This window comes from Pygoscelis adeliae, unplaced genomic scaffold (assembly GCF_000699105.1).
Source record: "Pygoscelis adeliae isolate BGI_AS28 unplaced genomic scaffold, ASM69910v1 Scaffold76, whole genome shotgun sequence".
Lineage (NCBI taxonomy): Eukaryota > Metazoa > Chordata > Aves > Sphenisciformes > Spheniscidae > Pygoscelis > Pygoscelis adeliae.
The window spans coordinates 1,364,341-1,390,662 of record NW_008825111.1 but is presented as its reverse complement, the minus strand read 5'-3'; the positions used below and the strand labels follow the sequence as shown (position 1 = coordinate 1,390,662).

The window sequence follows — 26,322 nt, the reverse complement described above, 5'->3', positions numbered from 1 at the left end:
AAAGAGATTCTTTAACAAACAAGTAAGGAAGTTGTGGATGGGGTAGGCAAGCCAAGGGCCCGGGTGATAGGAATAGAAGGGTCAAGCAGTCAACAGAACAGAGCTGAAGTGGATCTCTCCAAGTGTAGGCATGTAAAGAAGGAAGTGCCTGCAAACAGCCTCATGGAGAAAGCTCTCAAACCTGTACTGGGGAATCAGCATGCTTGGGTGCCTGCCTGAACCGCCTCTACACTGATGCACACAACATGGGAAACAAACAGGAGGAGTCAGAAATCTGTGTGTAGTCTCCAGGCTATGATCTCATCGGGATCACAGAGACATGGTGGGATAGCTCACAGGACTGGAGCGTTGTGATGGATGAAGGCTTTTTAGGAAGGACAGGCTGGGAAGGCGAGGAGGGGAGTTGCCATTTACATGAAAGAGCAGCTGGAATTCATGGAGCTCTGCCTTGGGATGGGTCAGGAGCCAGTAAAGAGCTTATGGGTCAAGATTAGCAGACAGACCAACATGGTACAGGGTACTGCTGTAGTGGGTATATGCTATAGACCTGATCAGGAAGAATAAGTAGATGATGCCATCTTCAGACAACTGGAAGAAGCCTCGTGTTCACAGGCCCTGCTCCTTATGGTAGAAATTTTAACCACTGTGATATCTTCTGGAAGGACAATGCAGCAGGGCTCAAGCAATCTAGGAGAATTCTAGAGTGCCTTGATGATAACTTCCCAAGGTGATCAAGAAGTCAAAGAAAGAAAGGTGCTCTGCTTGACCTGATACTTACAAACAAGGAAGAACTGGTTGTGTATGTGGAAGTTGCAGGCAGCCTTGGCTGAAGTTTGGCTGAAGACAAGTCACTAGTGGTGTACCCCGATGTTTGATACTGGGGCCAATACTCTTTTAAGATCTTGATTAATGACCTGGATGCTGGGAAAGTGTGCACCCTAAGCAAGTTTACAGATGACAGAAAGCCAGGGGGAGCAGCAGTTGGTAAACCAGATTGTGGTGGTGCCATTCAGAATGACTAGGACAGGTTGGTGAATTGGGCTGAAAGGAATCTCATGAAGTTCAACAAGAGGAAAAACAAAGTCCTGCATCTAGGGAAGAATAACCCCAGGCACGAGTACACACTGGATGCTGAGTAGCTGGAAGGCAGCTCTGCACAAGAGGATGTTGGAGTCCTGCTGGACAACAAGCTGACAATGAGCCACCAATGTGCCCTTGTATCAAAGGACAACAGCATCCTGTGCTGCACTAAGAAGAATGTTACCAGCAGGTCAAGGCAGGTGATTCCTCCTCTCTACTCAGCACTGATGAGGCCACATCTTGAGTGCTGTATCCAGTTCCAGGCTCCCCAGTAAAAGAAAAATATGGACTTACTGGAGCAAGCCCTGCACAGGGCCACAAAGATGATTAAGGGACTGGAGCATATACGAGAAGAGAAGAAGGAAGCTCCAACTTTTCAGTCTGGACAAGAGAAGGCTCGGGGAGATCTTATCAATGTGTATCAATACCTGATGGGAAGGAATAAAGAAGAGGGAGCCAGACTCTTCTCAGAAGTGCACACTGACAGGACAAGAGGCGATGAGCACAAAAAAAATAGGAAATTCAATCTGAACTCAAGAACACACTTTTTAATGTGGGGTGGTCAAACACTGGCACCAGGTTGCTCAGAGAGGTTGTGGAGAATATCTGTAGAGATATTCAAAACCCAGTCAGACATGGTCCTGGGCAACCTGTTCTAGCTGACCCTGATTGAGCAAAGGAGGTGGACTAGATGATCTCAGGAGGTCCCCTCCAACCTAAACAATTCTGTACCTCACAAATTAGTGCTTGGTCAAAGATAAGACATGCACATAGAGACAGAAGGAGAGATGGAGACCATCTATTAAGTTTACCTCTCTGTTTCCTTAAGACAACTTTTTGATAGAAATTATTAGTCATTACCATCATACTAATATTTCTATCATTCCTGTTTTGTGACCACTGCTCCCTAAAGGAACATAACTTTCATTCAGGCAAATTGCAACTGTATTGCTTCCTTTCCTCACTTCTGTCCATCACCCGACATTGCCATCTCCTCAGCTCTTGAACAGTTCAGCTGGAAACACATCACGACAAGAAGTCTATACTCAATGCCAGGTAATTCACATCCCCAGCTGTAGAAAAAATTGACACAAAACAGGCTGCTGTGTGAAATCAACCTGGTTATACATATACATAAGTATATAAAAGAGAGGTGGGGCACATGCCTGAAGCACTGCTCAATGACTTCCGGACTATTTAACTGCTAGCATACCCCCTGGCACATTTTTAGTCTGGGCCAATTAGCAGACAGCATGTGGTCACAGTTTGGGGGCCAGTATTTGCCAAATCATTCCCAACAGACAACCTGGACATAGTTATGATGTCTTGGAGGAAGAGAGCTTTGACACACGGAGGTGAGGTGGCATGTACCTCTTGGCTTCAGTGTCAGAGTACAGGCTGTACTACAGCACCTGCTACTGTACAGACATAGCCCCCAAGTTACACAGGCAGCGTACCCCATCCCCATGATGAAGCAGTGGGAAGCCTGAACACATGCTTCCATCAGCCAGAAGATCTGAAGGGCTCGGGACTTCTAGCAGGAGCGTGGTACTGAGAAGAACATAAATACAAACTACGGCCACATTGGTTGCAAATTCTGTGCTAGGTCTCTGTTTCAGCAACAGCAAAAGGTAGTAGAGGATATGTTGACCGGGACCTTTGCAGAGGGGTGCCAATTATCTCAGACTCATTTTCTCCTTTTCAGGAAATACAATGTAAAAGGTACAGATTATACACTGATGTAAGATGGGACCTGCCTTTTAGCTGCCTTCAGTTCATTTTTTAACCTGTGAAGATAGCAGTAATTAATTATGCTGCTTGTTTGTAAGACATTATCCAGATAATCTGTTTATTAATTGCATTTAGAAGCGCTATTAGGATAACTAGAACCCAGCTGCCCTGGAAATCGGATTTTTGTCAGTTTTGGAGATCACTACTGATTAAGAGGCACTCTATGAAAATGTACCACACTATACTTTGAAGAGGCCAAATATATTTTCTTCTGCTCCCTCACTGCTCCCTAATGTGGTGTTTTTCAGCCTGTATTTTCATTTTCTATAAAACAAGAATGAAGACACTTTGGGATTGGACAAGATCAAATTATAATTATGAATTTTGAAAACACACTAAATACTGAAAAAGCAGATCATTTGGGTCCAAATTTGGAAGAGACTATAATTACTGTTTTTTCACTGTTTTAATGAACCAGACTGTTAGATAAAGTATGAAATAACAAATGTTAGTAAGGTCTACCACTGCACACACTGTGCAATAAAGACATCTCTTAACTAATCAAACTCAATCTGGATAAAACCAGTTTAAGATACTCATCTGTCCTACAGAATTAATAATCGTTCAGGCTTAGGAGAATGAAAAAAAAGTCTCTCATTTCATTCAGGGAATGGTGTTGATGACAGATGCGTTAGTGCTAAAAGAAATTTCTTTGTACAGTCTTCACTGAATAGAGCAACTTAGTGCTTCTTTTTGGATAAGGCTGGATTGTTTTCAAGAAAAAATTTTTCAATTTGTCACGTTCCTATTGACTCATTTAAGGCTTCAGCAGATCTTGGATTGTGAACTCTCTGGAGTATTTATTCAGTTCCTCTAAAGCAAGTTTTAATCTTGAGGATTGAGGCCTAAGACAACCAAAGTTAAAAAACTAACAAACAAAAAACTAATATTGCCACATTAACTCTGTCTAGAAATTAAGACCATCATCAGTACAGTAACAGTTAAGTGCTGAAGTGTGACACTAAATAAGTCAACTTAAAAGCTGTGAAACATACCTCACACCATAATAAACAAACAGGCAAGAAGTTGGCCCTTTGTGGTTTCAATAATATTAGCCTGAAGGAAACTAACAGAGAAGTTACTATGAACACTGCAAAAAGATTCAATAATTAAAAGATCTGATGCATCTTAGATAAGAAATAAACAACCAATTTTTCAATATAGTAGATCAGGACACACTGGATCTAGGTCTGATGCAACTTTTTGGTTATATTTGTTATCTTGTCCTGACATCCTTCCCACTGGAAGAGACATTATGCAGAATCTTCTAATGCAAACTTTGCCACAGTTATAAAAGAAGAGAAGGTTGTTTAGGTAACACACACTCAGTCATTCAATATACCCCTTCCTCTACAAGTTTACATCTAACCTACAGATACAGAAGACTTTCTAGTTTTTGGCTATTTTAGTTCCTAACATGAGAGACACTTTCCCACCTCACATCCCCCAAGAAATTATTTCTGCTTTTTCAGAAGCAGAAAGTGTTAATAACAGCATTTATTTTTAGTTTTCAAAACTAATTTTCTTTGCTTCTGAACCAGCAAAAATATACACAGGCATAAACAAGTAACTGTGCTAATTTTTTAAAAATCAAATTATCCCACATTACTTTTCTTAAATCGGGAAATATGGATATTTATCTCCCAGTAAAAAGATAAGTTTCTCTATCTTGAGAATAAACTATTGCTCTGTAAGCATAATGAACTGCATTTCACAGACATCCCTGCAGTTTTCCTACAGAGAACCACCAGGCATTTTGGCAGTCAGTACTGAAGTTGCAATGCCGAACTTTATGACTTCTTCACAGTCATTTGTTAGCAAGTGGGCCAAATAAGCAGCCTTTATCATTGCAACCATCATCTCTAAGAAATAGTAACAGAACTACAGTTAACTCCACAAGGCCCTCACTACATCGGAAGGAAAAGAAATTCACTCTTCCGTGGTCGTATTTCTTGACTATGAGAACATGTTAAAGAAAACTGTTTAAGCAACTAAGAAATTTGATTACCTCCTATCAAAGGAAAAGAATGCACTGCTAGCAACCAAAATCAAGAAAGGTGCCCCTAAGTTAGTTAACATGACATTTTGAAATAGGATTTTCAGGTAGTAAGTCACAGATGAGAATCGGTTGTTTGCATTCTAAGTAACAGAAAATTCCGTAACTCACGGTTTTACATGTACCATTTCAAACTATGCAGTGATATGTTTACCTTGGGACAGAAAGTATTTTAAAAAAGAGAAATTTACATGATTGAAACATTATTTTATAAACAATATATGCTACAGAGCAGCTTTAAAAACAATCTGTCGAAGTGTGTCATTCTATAATTAGGGTTTTGCCCCAAACTTCATAAAAATTAGTCTCATCCACTACCTTCTACTTAGCAGTTGCTTTTACTTCCTCAAAGAAATATGCAGTATATGTAATGGATGCCATGTAAAATTTTACTGCCTGTTACCTTTCAAAAAGGCTTCATTGCATTTTGTGTTTGATGCCCTCTAAATAAGTCTAAAGAAGGTTGAGACTTGAAAGATCTAAAGCATAAAAATAAAATTTTCTAAAGAACTAGTGTATTCTTGGACAACCTGGATTAAAAGAGCAAGTAGGGAAGAAAAAAAAATGTGTCTGAAAATCTAATTATTTATCTATATCAAGTACCATCTAGGACACTGGAAAAACACTAGCTATCCTACTTTTCTTTCCTTTTTATTTTTTTCAGAACTAAGATGAGGTATTCTGAACACTAGAATGGATTATTGAACAAACAGATCATTGTAAACAGGTCACGTGAAAAGGCTCAGATTAAACATTCAATAGTTCTGAAAGGGGAGAGTGGCAAGAAGTATCTTAGATGTCACCAAAGGTATAAGGTCTACTCATAAATGAAGTCTGTTCTAAAAGATAGAAGGATAATGTAATACATTTTAAAAGTACAAATACCTTTTTCCTAAGACACTTGATTCTCTTAACACTTCCTAACAAGTGGTATGCTTTGCTACTAACATAGACCCTTGTACTGAACACTGCGTTCTATAGACAGCATAACAAGAGCCAGTATGTTTGTATCTCATGGTTTTGTTAAGAAATGTGCTTCTGTTATGAATAATTCTCTAAGCATTGCTTAATCTTAACCCATCTGAACATACCTTGAGATATTACTGAGCAGTCTGTACAAATTGGCAGCTAAACGCAAGTCTTAAAAAATACCTGCCATTAAACTCCATTATTCTAGAGCTGCTTATTTACTTGTCTAAAACAGCTTAAATAACAAAATTTGGCATTCGTTTCTCCTAACTTCATAAGCAACCTCTTCTACACTTGTGTCCTGGTTTCGGCTGGGATAGAGTTAATTTCCTTCCTAGTAGCTGGTACAGTGCTGTGTTTTGGATTTAGGATGAGAATAATGTTGATAACACCGATGGTTTAGTTGTTGCTGAGCAGTGCTTACACTAAGTCAAGGACTTTTCAGCTTCCCATGCTCTACCGACTGAGAAGGCTGGAGGTGCACAAGAAGCCGGGAGGGGGCACAGCCAGGACAGCTGAGCCAAACTGGCCAAAGGGATATTCCATGCTATATGACATTGTGCTCGGTACATAAACTGGGGGAAAGCTGGCCGGGGAGGCCGCTGCTTAGGGACTGGCTGGGCATCGGTCGGTGGGTGGTGAGCAACTGCATTGTGCATCACTTGCTTTGTATAGTCTATTATTATTATTTTATTTCAATTATTAAACTGTTTTTATCTCAACCCATGACTTTTCTCACTTTTCCTCTTCCAATTCTCTCCCCCATCCCACCAAGGGCGGGGGGAGTGAGTGAGAGGCTGTGTGGTTCTCAGTTGCCAGCTGAGGTTAAACCACAACAACTTGCTGTCCCAGAAAATTACAAACTGAACTGAAATTACACCTCTTATGGTCTAAATTGATAGAGCCAATAATTAAGCTTACATATATTACTGCTTGCTCAACTTCATTGCCTCTGGCCACCAAAGGCTGAAGGACCAGTGGTTCAGGGTGTTTACATTTAAACAGATCAACTCTAGGAAACATCCCAGATGTTTACTGTTAGGTCTGTGCTTACTAACATGGAAGTAGAAAGACAGGGGTAAAGATAAGAGCCTTTGTACTGAAAATGCATTTGGCAACTTAGTGAGACAGATATGGAGAGTTCCTAAGTTTATAAAATAGAGAATTTGTGCAAGCAAATGGTTACAGCTAGAGCTTTCCTTTTATAAGCAAAAAGGGAGAATTTGGAGGGATGGAACTACTCCCACTCATCAACAAACAAATAGGAAGGCAAGTCAAAGACTGGTTCATAGAAAAAACTTTTTTAAAGAAGCATTTCCAAGCTCAGAAAAGGTTAAACTGTAGGTTTGCCTTATACCAGGTAGTACAAAACAGAAGCTTCATTATCTCATCCATGGTTTTTCAAGGCTCCATGCCAGCACTCTCTTCAAGATTGTCCAGTGTATCTGTAAATGGGAGGGTGAATATGGGAGGAGAACTATGCTTTTTATGTATTCTATCTCTAGCTGGCAAGTGTCAACTTGAATGACAATGCAATTTATCATTTACGAAAATGCTTCACTGTACTGAAGTTTTATCTACACAGTTCTATGTTTGTAATAAAGTTGCATGGAAAGCATCTGTAATAATTTTGCTTAGGCCTGCCATTCTCTACATTCAAGAGGACATTAAACAACCACTCAGTTGTTCAAGACAAGTTTAGAAGTAATTAAGAAGTATCCTTCATAAAAGGAGAGTGACATGCCCACAAAACAAAATTAATAATCCCCCAGAAAGGAGCATAAAACTATTAACTATTATCACTAACACTCAACTTACCAAAATTCAAAATATTGTACTAAGACTTGTTGATGAACTAAGGGAAGACCACACAACCATGTAGTATAATAAAGGCAGGGAGAAACAAAACGATACAACCCATATTGCAGAGCTGCTATCAGTTCTAGTCACGCTCATAAACCTTGAATATTCTGTTTACAGGCAAGAGAACAAGTTTCTCGAGACCCAATATTTAACAAGGAGCTACTGCAGTATTTATTCTGTTTCTGAAGTTTTTAAAGACAGAAGCCGCAAAGAATCGAAAAGAGCCGAGTTGTGTTCTACGCAAAGTACATATTGAGAAAGAGATTTCTATAATCAGTACTCTGGAAATACAAAATACAAAACCACTGATCAGTAAAACAACTAACTATACGAACCATCAACAATAGCCATATGGAGCAAAGTATCATTCTGTCAGCCCATACCACTGAGGCTAAAAAGCCAAATACACAAAAGCCAAAGGCTAATCGAACTAGAAGGCAAGGAAGGAGCAGTTCATGAACATGTATTTGAAATATGAGTAGATACTTCTACTGTAATAATAATAATGCTACAAAGCAAAGTTATATTACTAAAATATTAGAGGATTTTTGTTCGTTTCCTAGTACTATATGGAGAAAAATGTTACCTGTAAACCAGGTACTTTTTTAAAAAAGGGAGATCGACGCTTGAAGGGAGACACATGAATTTTTAAATGTGAAAAAAATTAAACATGGAAAAGTACTAGTGGTGTAGAAAGAAATGGAACATACACTGGTAAGGCTGCTTATCTTATCTCAATTGTGACCTTTTAAACAAACTACAGAACTAAGAATGGAGTTTTCCATCTACTGATACATAACAGAAAATGGAATGCTAGCAGAAGCAGTACATATTTTCTCATAATGTCTGCATTAGAAAAAAGAGAAGAAATGAAGCAACACACCTGTTTAAATATATATTTAAACATAAATAAGACAATGTAAGACTTTAAATACTTTAAAATGAAGCAAAACTTACAAAGCAAGAAAACACATACCTGATATACCCTGAGACTCTCTCTGTAGATCACAGTACCACAGTCTGTTCACTGGATCACACCCTTCTCGGATAGACAGCAAGACATATCGACCATCATCTGATACCTGTAAGAAGTTACAGAAGAATCAGAGACAACTCATCCTCTGGGGAAAAAAAAAAAAAATCCAACTGGAGAAGTTAGTCCCTAAACACTGAGCAAAAAAGAAATTGATGCTACAGTTAGTTGAGTGAACAGATGTGTATGGAACATGAGAACTCACCAAGAACCCACACTCATCACTTACATCAATAAATAACATAAGTGTAGTCTGCTGACATTTCAGGAGATAAAAACCAAACAGCATTATCTGTTTATTCCCACCGTTAATTGAAAAAAAGAAAGTTTATGATTATTAAAAGTATTCCAGCTAAAAAGGTGTCTAAATGAGTCAGGGTGGATATCTGCTCCACTGTGGACCTCCATGGGCTGCAGAAGGACAACCCGCTTCACCATGGTCTTCAACACGGGCTGCAGGGGAATCTCTGCTCCAGCACCTGGAGCACCTCCTCCCCCTCCTCTTTCACTGACCATGGTATCTGCAGGGTTGTTTCTCTCACATAGTCTCACTCTTCTCTCACAGCTGTTGTGCAGCGTTTTTTGCCCTTTCTTAAATACATTATCACAGAGGTGCTACCAGCATCGCTGATGGGCTCAGCTTTGGCCAGCAGCGGGTCCATCTTGGAGCTGGCTGGTATTGGCTCTGTCTGACATGGGGGCAGCCCTGGTGTCTTCTCACAGAAGCCACTCCTGCAGCCCCCCCGGTACCAAAACCTTGCCACATAAACCCAATACAACAACTAATATGCAGAACTAACCTGACATTTCAGTAACTAAGAATGGACTCAGTATAAACAGTCCAAAACTACAACCTGCTGGCAAGAAGACGACAAATAAACAAAAAACCCCCACCAAAAACACAAACGGCATTAAAAATACCTCACAGTCAATGACTTCAACATAGAGAAGTTTAATTGAATCCACTGTGTTGAATACAAAGCACTGTTTAGTCCTGTAATCAACTGGATTGCCAGGGTCCTACTGAACTACAGTACTCAAAAAGAACCCTCCTACATCAATTAAAACATAGCTTTATGTAGCTCAATAGAAATTTCTCAAAAAACTACGAGGCAGCCACATCTGATGATGTAGGTGTCCAGTTTCTCTCTAGTCAATGACTATAATGTCAGCATTCAAATTCAGTGTTAAATTGTGCAAGAGTATTTGCTAACTTAGCCATCTTTGTAAAGACACAATGGAGCAACCAGTGGCTTTTGTCCAAAAAAACCTCAAGAGTTTCCTGTGAAGGTGAGGTCAAAACTTCTGAACTTGAACTTCCAAACTCCTTTATCAAGGTATCAATTCCATGCAAAAGGAAATTTACCTCCCCTCCCTTGAATCCTATGGAAATAAATGGAGGCCAGCAGTGACTTGAGAAGGACCAGCGACATGTATCTCATTGAAAATCAGTAATTTGGGATATACATATTAATTCAGGTATTTTAAGAGATGCAGAGATGTACCAGGACTGCACTTGCTCATCAATCAAAGGGAAGACTTGTGCTGCTGAAACCGCTAATACTTAAGTGAGAGAGGCAGTCGTTCGGTCTCTCAGTCACGTCTTCATTTCAATCCCTGTGTAAGCACTCCTTTTTTACTGTGTAACCTGCCAGCTAAACTGAACCTATAGAAAAGTGTTTGTCACTAACTTCTGAAAATGGGCCCTCGCTGCATCTTACAGGTCTACATAAACCAACTACTGCCTCCTCTACACGAGGAGGTCTCCTCACCATGCTTCCTCTCTCTAGCAATTCCCGCACGGTCAGTGTTTGAGCCTGTGAATATCCTAGATATGCCGAAACCCAGGTTCACCAAACGATGCTAGATTCACACTCTTGGTGAATTAAGCCCTGTAAGATCATTTTGCTGACGCATGCATACCGCTACACAGCCCATCACAGTACTATGTACAGAGCAGTAGAGTTTAATCAGAACAATACCTGTTGTTTGAATGGGAAAGCAAAATTTAGTTGCTCACAATGGCAGGACAGTGAAAACCATCAAGTCAGCACTTCGCATACGGCAAACATACTTGCTCTGCATAGCTGCTCTGTCAATCTATTTTTTAAAAGAAAAAGCTGAATACTCACCTACTTAATACTGTTATTCATAGTACGACATACCACAGAAAAAATTACCCAAGTGGTAGAGGTTAGCTTTGGATTTCTGGCTGCCTTATTTCAGTGAGCTTCCAAAGGTATCTGCTAAAAGTCCATCTCAGAGGTGGAAAAAGGCTGGCAGCTTAGTCCGTCTGAATGACAGTCACTTAATTCACAGCAGATTTTCCCTAAAGTTCTCAAGTGATGGAATTAATAAGGTGTGTTTTCTGTCACAAAGCAGTATGAAATTTCTTAGAAACCATCCAAGCTGATAATTTCAAGGGTACTTCTGTTTATTGTGGCAAATGAAATGACGCTTACAGAGTTTTCATTTTTGCCATTTTCACTAGGTTTACACACACAAAAATCTAATGCTGCTGTTAAATGAACATTATAAGCTACAGCCACATTATAAATTTTCCGATGATGCTGCTTGATTTGCCTTTGCACATGCATGTACACACAGGATAATGTTTCCAAAATGGTGTCTACTGGTACATCAATGAGTCCTCCTTTCTGCTCAAGCTTTGCAAACATACTCTGTTTCCTGGCAAAGCTTTTGAAAGTGCAAGTCCGTCAAGGAAAGGCAGGAAGTAACAGGAAGTCATCAACCTAAAGTTTCCCTCTCCTGACTGAGCTATTACAGAATTACCAGATTTAGATGTTTTATTAACAGCTGATACAGAAGGCTGTTTCCCGTTCACATTCTTATATGACAATATTTAATGGAAATTTAAACCTCTAGTCACAAAATATGAATCTGAGTTCTGGAAACTTTCCATTTGGCCCTAAACACACCTTCAAAAAAATTCTTATTCATATACTGTAATCACTTCTTAGAGGTACTTTGGTTAATATTCATAACATTATGTTATGCCATAACATTAGTTGTGCCAAATATCTATAGAATTAGTTATGCAAAGTAAATTGCAGAAGAATTAGCCCCTAACTATACTGCTATTCAAACAGATCCATAGTTTTGAAGACACAAGGAGGGAACTAAGTAGAACACAGAGCCAAATCTCTAGTATATGAAAGCTAGCAAAAAAACCCCAACTACCAAACACTCCTTAAAAAAAACCCAAAAGAGTGTTTCCAAGTTGTATTTTTTACAAGCATTTTGTCAACAACTAATTATACCACTAAAAAAAGTCCATACAGCTGAAAGCTCACACGGCAAACAGGAAAGAACACCTAAGTTTCCTACCAGACCAAAAAAACCCATTATATGAAACAGCTAAGATACCTTCAACAGGGCAGCCTGCAAAATTGATACATTTTGCCTCCTCCTTCCAAGATGGGAGTATATCCAGAAATGGAAACCAAGATTAGGTGATCTTTTTTGAAAGAAGCATCTTCAGTGTTTTTAGACAAACATTAACTCAAAGTTCAGTTTTAATTAAACTAGTGACTGCAATATGCTGCTTAAACAACTGTTCATACTTGTAAAAGTACCAAGTTTCCTTCTCTTCCTCACCAACTCATAAAATGTTAAATAATTGCAAGGGGTATATACAAACGTAAGTTTCAGGTAAACTCAAGAGTACGACAGACAAAATTCTTTCAGTCATAGTCAGAACCCACACAAATCTGTTCTTTGGTGCTGTGAGTTAACAGTTAACAGAAGACTGCTCGCTATACCAAGAATGAAAACTTATTTGCAAATTTCTGATGATGATGTTGCAAGGGCAATTCAGAACCTCTGATGACAGCACATCTGAGTACATCTAATGAGTTTTTCGTTCCACATTCCCAGCTGGACTACTGAAGAGCTGATAGCAGTTGATGTTTAATTTGAAGTAGGAATTCCCAAAGCATATTGCTGGTGAGATGCCAATTAGGTTTGTCTCTATCACTAAAGCTATTCTTGCATCAGTGAGTTCTATAACCCAAAGAAATTTGACAGAAAGAGGACAAGACACTGTTGATTGCAGCATGCTAAAATGTTTAGTATTATACTGCAGATTTAGACATCCACATTGCAAAGTTACAGTTTGATGAGCAAATATTTGCAGCAGTACCAGCTTATGCAGTCTCTCTAGCTCTTTCTACTGCTATGGTTGCTTGTATCCATGCAAATTCCTTCCCCTGGTCATGCCAATACAAGCATTTACCATTTGTGTGGTAAACCAGACTGGGGAGCTGATCCAGCTGAAAAAATAGCATGTTAAAAAAAAAACAGCAAAAAATAAAAATAAAAAAAGGAAAAGATCTAAAAGAAGAATCCAGAAAAACCCAAAACCAAGAAGAATCCAGGAGAGAAAAAAAAGAAAAAGAAAAAAACCACAATAAAAAAAGAAAAATAATAAAAGAAGTCCCTCTGCTAGATTAGTATCTCAGTCAGTTCACTGTGCAGTTGCACAAATGGCTGAGCTAACACACTGCACCAAGCAGCTGGAAACATGAGTAATAGGGGCAGAGATTGCTTAAGGCAGCTCAGATGGCAGTACTGACGAATGTGTAATCACAGCCTGAATGCCACTGACTCTTCTATATCGTAAACAGACAAGAGTCTGGGTTTCAGAATGGCAGAAGGAAATAGGATTTCCCAACTACCATTTGGGTTATTCTTATGCTGCTACATCATCTTCATGAGCCAACCTGCAATCCTTGCCCTTGGCCCACAAACTCAGGAACTGAAATTTCATACCAGCATTTCACTCAAATCTTAGAAAGCATTCGTGGTTCAGCGTAAGGGGGACAGCTGTAATGTCAGAACTGACAGCTTGGATCAAAAGTAAATTCTCCTGTTTTCTCACATCCAAGCTGAAAAGGAAACATATCTCAAGAATTTCTGAGAGAGATCTAGAATGCTACTCAGTGCACATTTCTCTCATTAAAATAATCTCTATCATTTCAAACAACACCCACTGGAAAAAGGTAAGGAGGTTATAAAGCAATTGAACATCTTAAAATGACATTTAGGTCCTGTCAAAACAGGACAGAAGAAATCCTGTAGCCTTTCAAGTGGAGCTTTTAAAAACCTTCCGCATAACAATGATTTTATTGGCATAACACAGCACTAATCCTGAACTCAGCACTAGTAAAGGAAGGATTATTTCAAAGAGCTGATGTTGGTATATAGTTTGTAGTTTCACTGCTGCCATTCAGTCACTTGGTAATTTTGAATTTATTAGATCTGTTATTTCTGAAATATTTGCTGTGACCATCTTTACACCACACAAACATACAGAAGTATTATTACAATAGCTGTGCTCACCAGTACTAGTCTATTCAGTCTTTCAAGGATCAAACCCTTTGAAGTAAAATCTTTATAGAGAAGTTTTGGTTTATAGTAGAGTATTTTTTTGTTTTTACTAGCAATTTTGTTTCAATGTTACCTGTTCTCTCCATTTTGATGAAAAGTAACCACTGCTTAGAAAACATTAAGGGATGAAGTGGTTTACCTGTAACTTCAATAAATCAATGGGTATCAAAAGAAGAAAAATTATTTAAAGCCTGATTAGTAAAAGGAGTTTTCCAACTACCTAATTTTTTTCTTTCATTACAAAATATAGTTAATTCATCATACAAGCCATATAAGGAACTCCAAAGGGTTGTATGTTCTGCATTTATAATAGCAGTAACCACCTATGAGGATCCACAGCAAAAGTGAAGTTAAATATTTTGTCTACTAGCAGCACATTTCAGACCAAAAATTCATACATAATTAAACAAAAAAAGAAAAAGAAAGAACAGGAGAAGGCTGTCGGGTTTTCAGACTTCCTGGCTTTATGTATTACTCCTCAACTAAAACATCAATAGGAGAGACATTAAAGTGCTTTGCTTCCAAGTAAAGTGCATGACAGCAACCCCAGTGAATATTAATGCTAGTTCTTTGAATACTACCTGGGTAGTCACCACTGCAAGAGTCAAGATAAGGAAGAGCTCTCTATTTTTAGTTCACAAATAGGGGCCCTTTGAGTGCATAGTATTATATTAAGGCAACTATATACACACATCATTCCTTTTTAAGCTAACCAATTAGAAGTTTTACCACCTCTGCCCTTTTTATTATCAAGGTGGAAAAAAACTAATCACTGTATAATTTGTTTCTGCACAACAAGATATTAAAAAATTAAACGAGTAAAATTCAGATATTAGATAATATGCCTGTGTTGAGGAAAAGATAAACCGGCTTCTCCTTTAACTGCAGATGTTAACACTACTATAACCTACAACCTGATCTGCATCTGCGATTATTTTACAAACTACTGCTCTTTATACATTAGTGTCCTTTCCATATGGAACAAGGCAACTGTCATTGCTATCTAATGCATTTCCAATGAAACAGAGCAAATGAATCACATACAAAAAAATCAAAGCTCACAAAATCACAGACAGAATCAAAGCTTTCAAACAGAGCCAAATGGTCAAATTAGTAACTGGACTCCGTGTACCCAGTCATGGGAAGATCAAACCATCCAGAGAAGGTAAGATGGGTGGCAATAAAGATGCAACCATGCAATGTATGGCATTAATTAACCAGGAATTAAAAACTCACAGCATCAATAAGCTGCATTTTAAAACTCCTACAATTTTCTCTATGCGCTATGTTTATAACAGTTTAAAACTACCCAGAGTGACTGACTAAAATTTTCTTTTCTTTTTTTTTTTTTTTTTTTCAAATACTCATTTAGGAATGTACCCAGCCACCACAATGGAACAGACTGATGACAGTGGTTACTTCCTAAACTTTAGGTACATGCTGCACAAAGATTTTTGCATAACACCACTGAACCGGAATATGATTTGACCAAGAAGAATCTACATGGAAGAGACATTTCAGATTGATGCAGAAATTACCTGCCTTGCGTTATGTATCAAAATTTTAAAGCTTCGCATCAGATGAGTAAAGTAAAATACTGAACACAAAAATCACAAAACACAAGCCTTCTACAGAGAAAAAAGTAAAAATTCCTGTAGAATTTGCCGAAACATTTGGTCAGTAAAAGATGAGAGCAATTACACTGTCTGAACAGCCTCAAGTGTTCTAATGTCACAGATGTGCACATGCTCCCATGCCACAAAGTTCTGCTTGCACGATGACAAAGTCAAGAACCCCCACTGTAATCTCCCAGCCTTTCAAATTCTGCTTTTATTAACTATTAGAAAAACCAAAGCTGTTTCCTTTGCTAGAACAGGACACAGTTTTTCATAAGGTAAAATGAGCTTGAAGGGTTTTTTTTTGGGGGGTGGGGTATAATGAAAGGAACATAAAGCTATGTTCTGACATTATCTTTGCAGTGGTGCTAGAAAGTCACTGAAGCTTGCATATAGTTCCTATCACATTTTATGTTCTCGCAGTCTTTTGAGATGAGGAGGACTGGGGCAAGAACTCCCTTTCATGAAGCAACCTCTTGGGACTGTCTACACAATCCAAGGCCTCTGAGGCTGGTACTCTAACACTGCAAATGCTTTGTTTTGTTTTCTATTTGCATCATACTGGTTTAATCAACTGTATTTCGAAGACCTCATGACTTTCAACAAGGCCAAGTGAAGGGTCCTGCACTGGGGTCAGGGCAACCCCCCCAGTATCAATACAGGCTGGGGGATGAGGGGATTGAGAGCAGCCCTGCCGAGAAGGACTTGGGGGTACTGGTGAATGAAAAGCTGGACAGGAGCCAGCAATGTGCGCTCGCAGCCCGGAAGACCAACCGTATCCTGGGCTGCATCAAAAGCAGCGTGGCCAGCAGGTCGAGGGAGGGGATTCTGCCCCTCTACTCTGCTCTGGTGAGACCCCACCTGGAGTACTGCGTCCAGCTCTGGAGCCCTCAGCATAAGAAAGACACGGACCTGGACCCCTCCAGAGGAGGGTCACAAAAATGATCAAGGGGATGGAAAACCTCCCCTATGAAGAAAGGCTAAGAGAGTTGGGGTTGTTCAGCCTAGAGAAGAGAAGGCTTCGGGGAGACCTTATTGCAGCCTATCAGTACTTAAAGGGGGCTTATAAAAAAGATGGCAGCAAACTTTTTAGCAGGGCCTGTTGTGACAGGACAAGGGGGAATGGCTTTAAACTAAAGGGGGGTAGATTTAGACTAGACAGAAGGAAGAAATTTTTTACGCTGAGGGTGGTGAAACACTGGCACAGGTTGCCCAGAGAGGTGGTGGATGCCCCACCCCTGGAAACATTCCAGGTCAGGTTGGACGGGGCTCTGAGCAACCTGATCTAGTTGAAGATGTCCCTGCCCACAGCAGGGGGGTTGGACTAGATGACCTTTAGAGGTCCCTTCCAACCCAAACTATTCCATGACACTGTGATTCTATGACCTAATGATGGTTGATCACAGGAATGCATAATTTCAGTATCAGGTCCAACAGAAACTACTTCCTACATTCTGAGGAGCAGGTCTGACATACATATCCTATGTAGAACATGGACTGATTATATGTAAACAACATGCTGATGTGCTCTCTCCATCCATTTCCCAGGTTAGAAAAATTGCTTTAGGCATTAATTCAATTTCCTTATTCCAGGCAGGTTTTTATTCTTTGATTTCAGATACAATGTGCTGGCATAAAGAGCATTTCTGTTCCGACCATATCTTTCTGAGCCTCTGCTAAGCCTGGGGTTGAAGGAGACCTACCAAAGCCAGCGAACTGGGACTTTGACCCTAGATCATCGTGCTTACAACTGTCTCAATTACAACAGGACATGAGGCAGACTTGTTCAGAAGAACACAGCAATATGTATATGCATATTTACATGCATTCTCTTTCTTAAATCTAGCAGAGAGTAAAATCAGTAGCCTTCTGAGGTGATAGACAAACATCACACATGATTTTTCCTGTGGCTTTCAGCTTGCTTTTGAGTGCAATGAAAGCACCAAAGCATCAGGAACTTGGCTATGTAAGAGATTACCATCTACTGTAGCCCCATGTGCAGCCAGAAAGATTGCCTGCCTGTTTCTTAATGGTAAAATTCTCCAGACCTATTGCCAGGGCTGAAAAAAGTTATTCATAGTAGGCTTCTATTCCAGATTCAGCCTTGACAAAGATAGTGTAAGGCTTTCGAAAAATTCCCACAGCCCTGTTTAGTCCACCAGCAAGTCTCACTTGAGCAAACTGACAATGTTTTGAGCCCTTCCCCTTCATGCTGCTCACTTTTCCTCTGTGGATGCTGCACTTCCACGATCCTGCAGTGAAAACACACCATAGCCATCACACATCTGGCACAGCTTACTCCTCTGTGCTCTGAATTGCATTTGCAAGAGCACCTTCCTGGTTGAGAACCACTGATGTTAACTGACAGCTCTAGACATTAAAAAAAAAATTATTGTCAATTCAGGGACTGTGCACTGTGTTTGTTAGACAACATGAAAAATTGTACTTGTTTTACTACTGGCAGAATTGGGATGGGAGGGTTCCCCCCACCCCCTCCTCTCCCTCCTGTTTACTTTCCTGCCAGTACCGTAGGGACTTTTAACACTACCAACTGTGAAAGGCTCTTATATAACTTATTGTTTAACTTTGAGAATTACAGTCTGGCTGTGAAAGACAGATATGCTCTACGAGTCTGGAGAGGAAGCAAGAACATGCCACTTAAATAGAGAAGCATAGGAAGCTCCTCTTTTCCGAGAGTAGCTATGACATTGCCAAGGTTTTAAAAATCTTCATACCAGACTGCCCTCTACTGGGACGTTATTCAAATAAACTCCATCCCTGCACTTCCCAAGTCCCCCACCATCCTAGAATCTGTACCAGAAACACATATGCTTTTTCTAGACTAATGAAAAGATTTTTCAAAACTTATATATCTGACTAACAATAAACTTTTTTTTTTTCCTCACAAGCAATCCATTCAAGTGAGGAGTTGGAAATGCATCTATATTTCTATGCCAACACCATTTTCAGCACCACAGATTTTGTTTAAATCAAGTGTACTTGGGGATGGTGTTGAATGTATAATGAGGAAAAAAAACTGACCCTATTTTCTTGCATATTGTCTGGTAAACATATTAAGCTGACAAAATTTTACACAACCCTCTTTTGCCCTAACCAGTGACCTAGTCTCTTCTCTCCATTGAAAACATACACCACACTGACGCCCTACAGTGCACCTGAGATTACTCATTTTTTTTGAGGTATCATGGCAACATTATTACTTTTGCAGTCTCTGAAGGATCTCCTTGTCAGGTGCTTTTCACTTGCAGGTAAGGTATTTCTCTCCTTTGACCCAACGGTTGCGAGACCTGCAAATTCTGCTCTAAACCTGAGTATGGAAGTTCAAGTTCTGCCCCCACTACAGAGAAAGGTTTGGTAGTTGAGACTAGACCACCCACACCATAATCCAACTGTCTTTACTGGAGCCTGTGTAAAACAGAAAAGAAGCCAAATGTCTCTACCTATTTGGCCCAGCAAGGCCCTGTAAAATAAAAACATTTGTTTATTAATCTGACAGGAATGCATGAAAGTGGACTTTCATAAAATATTGAGCTGTGCAAAGCTGTATTTTAAAATCTGTGGCAGCATATTAGTACCAAGTAAGAATATTCAGGACAGTGCCAATAAGCCACATAATTTGATTTTTACTAAAGAGATTTTAATTTTTCCCCCACTACTTTGTGGTCTTCCACTTTCTCAAACACATACTTAAGAAAAATTGACCAGAAAACTTGTTTGAATGGCCTGAAAAGAAGATTTTTGACCTATTGCACAAGGATGAAACCACACTTTGCAATTGCATTGTTTTGGGTTTTTTTAATTGCAGAATATGATTTTCCTGACTATTAAAGACCATTCTTCATTAGTAGCAGGATGACAGAGCCACATTTTACAGCTGGAGCTCACAGCACAACCCCAGAATATCAGCTGTTTTAAAGTACTTTTACTTAGATAAGCTCATGATTATTTACCAAGGTGGATCTCTGCTTTACCACTCCTCCTTAAAATATCATTTCTTCTTAAATACCAACATCTCTGGAAGTTTATGCCTCCTAGAGGTCAAGAAAAGAGTCATAAGCAGCCACATAGATTTATTAAACAAGAATCCACAGTAGTGAGGTGTTTCTCTATTCACCGTCTTCCCCACTTTCCCAATACTTATGGGGCTGTTTCAATTCCAGTGGCTTCAGAACAGGTAGCTGCGCTACATTCTATTATTTTCCTATTCTGCGGCAAGAGTTATTACTACCAGTCCCTTCTTGCCACCCCAAAGACCTTTTGATCATTTAATATAAGGGCTATATATGCTCATTAATCACAAAAATTACCTGAGACATTTGGTATCAGAAAATAAAAGATACTTATTTTACATTTAAGGCTGCCTCAAGCTTTTCTTTCACAACAGAAGAGCCAGGAGATGCAGGATGGCTGCTTCTCTGCACCCTGGCCAGGCAAACTCTTTGCTACTCACTACAAGCACTATACTATGAATTCTCTTCCACGGTCCTCCTCATATTCGGTTCTGTATTTCTGATCTTGAAATGCTCCAGCCCTGCTTCTTCAACTTAGATAAGAAAAGGCTCTGTTAATAAAAGGCTATTATCTCAAAGAAGGTTTTGCTACCTATAAGACAAATGTATCTCCACACCTAATACAGAAGATATCATTTCCACTGGATTTAATGCTATCTGAGACTGCAAACTTTCACTACCCTAAAAAGCTGTATAGTCTAATGAATCAGACTGCAACAGCCGTCCCCCACGGAAAATGAAATTGCCTTCACAACAACATGTGTACTTTAGCTCACGACACTGCAAAACAATAATAATAATAATATGCATCACTCGTGTGAATCAGTGGATACATCACTACAAGACATCTGTCACCAACAGAAAGCCCATATATTTACGGAACTAGGGAAAAATAAGGATAATGATTTCCAAATTCCATTTTATTGCCAGTTAAACTCAACAGAACTGACTAGTTTTTGAACAGTAAAAAAAATTCCAAAACCCATTTGCAAGTTTACACTGATATTCAGGTCAGTTGTCAAAGGAACATTTCATGAATAGATGAGATTATGTAAAAAAGGTTCTGTTTATTCACAGAACCTACAGGTAAGTCTGATTTGTATAGAGAAAGCTCAGTGTGGTCACTTTGCTGGGGAGCCTTTCACATTCTCACTGTCTCATTTTGAATCCCACTGTTCAAATTCTTTGAAAGAACCTTTCTTTTCTGGCAGCCCACAGAAAAGAACCCCCCACATTTTCATGGGTTGAAAAGTGAGCACAGACTGATGATCAATTTTTTTTACAAAGAGGTGCTCTCAGGGAAAAGTAGTTCTAGGAACTGAATAGCCCAAATCAGAGTAAAAACATTTCCTATTTATCAAAAGTGTCAGACCAAAAGAGACCCTGTATAGAAACAAAATGTACTGATTAAACATAGTAGCTAGGAGAGTACAAAGAATTACAACGGGTTTTTATCCACTGGAAAAACTTCAGTTCCCTGATAAACAGAATAACCACCACTACATTCCAGCAGCACTTAGAACAGTGCACTCAACCAAGCAGTTAAATCTCATATGAAGAATAAAACACACATTAATTACAAAACTTAGGGTCTTTTGAATCATTCACGTAAGGAACAGGAGAGCATGGTTACCTAACATTTTGGTTCACTGGGACTTTGCACAATATAGTAGTAGTTCAACAAAATAAGCTTAAGCAATCAATTCCAGCAGTCACTTGTTCCATCTCCAATAACACAGTCCACACCATATGGAAACTTAAAAGTCACCAACTCTGGACACAGTATTAACAGATTTCAACCTGTATGTCTCCATTCTTTAAGTTAGTAGAATAGACATATTTCATTTTCAGGAAAGACATCACAAAAATAAATATAAACAAAATAAATACATGGCAGGGAATACCCAGACATGTGGATTATTGGAATAAGCTTTTTGTGCAGAAAGAGAAGGCTAGGGCTCAACACTAAGAAGAAACAATAGTAGTGATGCATTGTCCATCAAATGATCCTTCTCTGTCCTCGAATGTACATCAGGCAGAATGTCCTCAATGAAGAAAAAGGGTATGTGATTGCGTCATTAGAGGCTTGAGGACCGATTTAAAGCACACTAAGACAGTCTTATTGTCAGCAATTCTTAGTCAATGATTCTTAGTTCAATGGTCAACTCTGCAACACTAACAAAAAGCATTCTTTTAACAAAATGTTTTCCACTTTATACCTACTACCAGTTGTTAGAATCTGAAAAACTGAACATAATGATAACAAGCTTCAGGGTGTTTATCATACCTCAGCTCCACCCATCCATTTTGGTTCATCGGGAAATTCAGCACATAGGATATCTTCTGACTGGTTAGTTCCTAATACATGATAATGCAGCTTTTGGTGCAGATTAGTGGAGGTCTCAGTGCCTAGTGAATTGCAGATATTTAAACAAATTAGTTCTCAAAGAAATCCAACAACAACCAAATAAAACCCTTAGAAACTTCTGTATCCCTTTGCATATAAAAGAGAAGAGTAATTCAGCAGAGAGAACTACGAATGGTTCCAGTCTACAACCATTCCCCTCCAAAACAAAATAAAATTTCAAACCACACTGCAAACCTGTTCAAACAGTTACCCTTTCCTTTTATTGCTGATAACACGTTCTTCAAATGTGAAGATTTATCATTTCAAGCTTTGCTTTCTAGAAATACTAAGCAAGCAAAGAAAAACAACAATCCCTGCCACCCTCTAATGATGTTTTTGCTCCCATTTCACCCTGGGCAACAAAGGGGAGATTTATTGCTAGTTAACATTCCTAGAAACCTTCATACTTCCATTTGCTGAAAAGAAGGAAGTATTTTAAAGCACTGCATGAGGTGCTACTTGATTTTTATTTTTGCATGTTCTTGCAACATTTTCCAACACTTCACCTTCTGAACTACAAACATGTTTAAAAGTAAAAAACACAAGGTGGGTACCTAACTTGCGAGTTTGGCAAAATGATAGGCTGCAAAAGCAAATACAGAGGCAAAATTCAGGCTCCTTCCAAGGTCTAACAAAGAGCACAGCTCCAGAAGAAACTTTTCAGTAGCACTACCTTATAATAAGAGCTGCTAAATTCCTTCCCTGTTGATGCTCCTTGGCAATTTATTCTACTTTGTGTGCTGCTCCTTAAGTTTTGCTAGCATAAACATTTTGTGTTGCTGTGCTGGGAACCACAGATGAATTAATCTGGTTGAATAACAAAAACCTTATGCCCCAGATTGCTATTCATCAGGTCAACCTCCCAAGCCAGTTCACCTATGCCCACACAAATGCATAAGGGGAAGAGACCTAAGTAAGCTGTCACCAGACATCAAATTCCAGCCAGTAACACCCTGTATGAAAGCTAAGTAAATCACTGCAGAGAAAAATAAAAGGAGCAGCAGACTTTTAAGAGAAAGACAGGGACAGGCAGACAAGAGGATACTCAAACTGAGTATAGGCTTTGGTCATACAAGACATACTCTGATACCTAACTGTATAAACTAGTATAGCTAGTTATTTCAGTATAAACTAGTAGAGCTAATTATTTGTTGCACCAATTTACTGAAAAGGTCATTTTGCTTCCATATAGCATGCAATTACTACAGCCATACTTACCATCACTTTTCCCATCTTGTTTTGGATAGCAGTTGTAGAACATGCCTTTTCCATCATGGGTCCATGCCATGCAACTGAATTTAACTCTCTCCAGTGTATCGGGAAGATCCTCAGGACCTTCTACTTTCATAAACTTGATAGTAACCCAATCAGAGCCACTAGAACTCAGGCCATACGCAAAGTATTCACCGTCTTCACTGAATGCATAACCTAGGATATTGGAACCAAACAAGATAAAGTAAGAACCAGCACAAGGAATCAGTATTTTCAAAAAAGTGTTTGTTATTTTGCCACACAGCTTTTTATTATTTACTACATGCTAGCCAAATCCCAATGAAACAGAGGTGAAATTGGGAAAGTAGTTAAAAGAAAGGTGTTCACTGAACACTGAGAGAAGAGGGTTTATTTTCTAAAAGACAATGCAAGCAACTACATCTGCTATCATTTGGGATTCGCAGCACTTTTCCAGTCTCTGCGGACTTCTCAAGTAGTTCACAGATCTGAGTTTAGGCATGCATACTCAGTAAGCATGTTCAGTAACATTGCTTATGCCCAACATCTGAGTTATGATTTGAGTAATAATTCTTCTACTTCCCTGAGTTTGGGGGGAAGAGATGGAGACTGAAAATGCGCACAGTTAGAGAACTTAAAGTGAGATTTTAAGAAACAGCACCAAAGAAGTCAACAGAAATTGAGATGCAAGCAATGCATCCTGAAATAAAGCAAATACCACTTCAATATAGGAGCCAATGAAAACTAGACCCTGCAAAGCCATGAAAACTGAAGTAACTAGAAAAATTTGCCACCAGCACGCAAATGGATTAATCACCAGTATTCTCAGCTAAGACCTCTGATCTGTATGTCGCTCTATCCAAACTGTGAGGAAAACATGATTCTGAAAAAAATTCAGAAGAGCTTCCATCATAGTTGATAAGGATCAAATTCACTCTTGCAAATCAATTCAAGTGAAGAGATTGAATTATCATAGGCCTGTACAGACCTGAAAGTAACCACTGAAAAAAACCACAAAAAAGAGTTGCATTTCGTAGAAATCACAGGTTTGAGAGACGTCACTGTGCCACCCTAACATATTCTGCCCCATAAGAATTAAGAGTGGCCATTCTGATTCAGAACAAGATTCCGCCTAGCTGTCCTCAGGAGTAGTCACAAGGAGATGCCTACAAGAGTAAGAACAACGCAAGCACATGCAATATTTCCCTCAAATATTCTTACAACCTCTGACCATCTTTAGCTTAGGAGACTTCTTTTTGATGAAGTAGTTGGTTAATAATCTTCAATGCTTACCTCCTCCTTGACCTTGTCCAGCTTCCCTTTAAACCCGCAGTAAGGTTTTTGCACCACCAACATTCATTGGTTAGGGGTTCTACAAATCTACTACTTCTGGTATGAACCACCACCTCCTTTTGTTTGCTTTGGACTCGACTCCCACTTGATATCCCACTTGAAATGCCTTCATTTGATATCCTTGTAATAGAAAAAATGTCAACTAACCAACCCCTATTCACTCGCTCCATGCTACTGCACACCACAAATGATTCTGCAGACGTCTATTATATCCCTGCTAAATTGTCCCTTTTCCAAGCTGATTGATCTGGGCACATTCAATTGTTCCTGACCTTTGCTCCATACCCTTCGTTGTTCCTACTGGCCTCCTCTGAACTGTATTTCAGAGCCCCCTTTCAGCTGAGGGGACGGGAACTATATTTAATATTCAACATTACTGTATAAACCCCTGGGTTGCTAACTTAATGGTGTTTTCTGTTTTGTTCTCTATTTCCTTCTTAATCATTTCTGACATTTGATGTGCTGGTTTGGCTGCTACCGAGAACCAGGCTGACATTTTCACAGAACTACCTATTACAGCCTAAGAATTGTTCCCAAGTGGTCATAGTCAGCTCAGAGTTCATTCCATCCATTCCTCTACAAATGAGGTTAGGATTGTTTGTCCCCTGTGCATCACTTAATTTACCTGCACAGAGACTTTTACTGTTAATTTATTGCCGACTCACTATTACTAAGGTCCTCCTGCAGCTCTTCAGAGTCATTCTTCAGCCTTTACCTGGAATAACTTTGTATCGTCACCAAACTCTGCCACCTCACTGCTCACTCCTTTTTCTAATATATATGAACGTACTGAACAGTGCAAGTCCTAGCATAATCCCTGACAGAACTCTACTGGTGATTTCCACTTTGAGAGCCAACCAGTTATTCCTGTCCCAGCCTTTAAGTTAATTATTTATCAACACCAGGAGTTTCCCCTCTTGTTCCAAGGCTGTTGTTTCTCTAAGTGCGTTTGGAAAGAGACTTTGTCATGAGCTTTTTAGAAATACAGAAAGATTATATGAACCCAATTCCTTATATCCACCGTTTAAGGCAGGAATTCTCACTAAAAAAGCCGTACTGATTCTTTTCAACTAGGTCACACTTAAAGAAGCATTCACTAATTCTGTCCTCTGTTTTTATTAACTGGCCTTGAACAAACTTAAAAGACTTCTAGGTCCAGCTTGCTTCTACAATAAGCCAATAGGGAGTGGGAAAATGGACAGCTAACACAAGTTAAACACAAGTTACTAGTGAACACAAGTAATTTTGTGATTCTCATAAAGTTAATGCTACGTTCCTTCATAGTCTCTTACTTCAACTTGCTGGCTTGTGTTAAAGATACAAAATACAGTTTTAAGAGAATTAGTCAATATAAATACATGAACTTTTTTCCTTGCTATGGACAGCCTCAAGATCTGTTCATATTTCAGTAGAAACCTGTTACAGAGTTGTGAAAAAAGACATTGAGAAACTGAACCAAGTTAATTGTGAATACAATGTAGATT

The 26,322-nt window shown here is 39.1% G+C and overlaps 1 protein-coding gene across 1 annotated transcript in view; it reads right to left on the bottom strand.

Moving 5' to 3' along the window:
• Nucleotides 1–26,322, bottom strand: part of PREP (prolyl endopeptidase) — a 299,065-nt gene that overhangs the window by 77,105 nt on the left and 195,638 nt on the right. The window contains exons 5-7 of the mRNA XM_009327938.1: nt 23,474–23,683; nt 22,136–22,257; nt 8,736–8,841 (exon numbers count right to left, since the gene is read on the bottom strand). Coding sequence (XP_009326213.1) covers nt 8,736–8,841; nt 22,136–22,257; nt 23,474–23,683 — 438 coding nt within the window. The remainder of the gene's footprint in view (nt 1–8,735; nt 8,842–22,135; nt 22,258–23,473; nt 23,684–26,322) is intronic.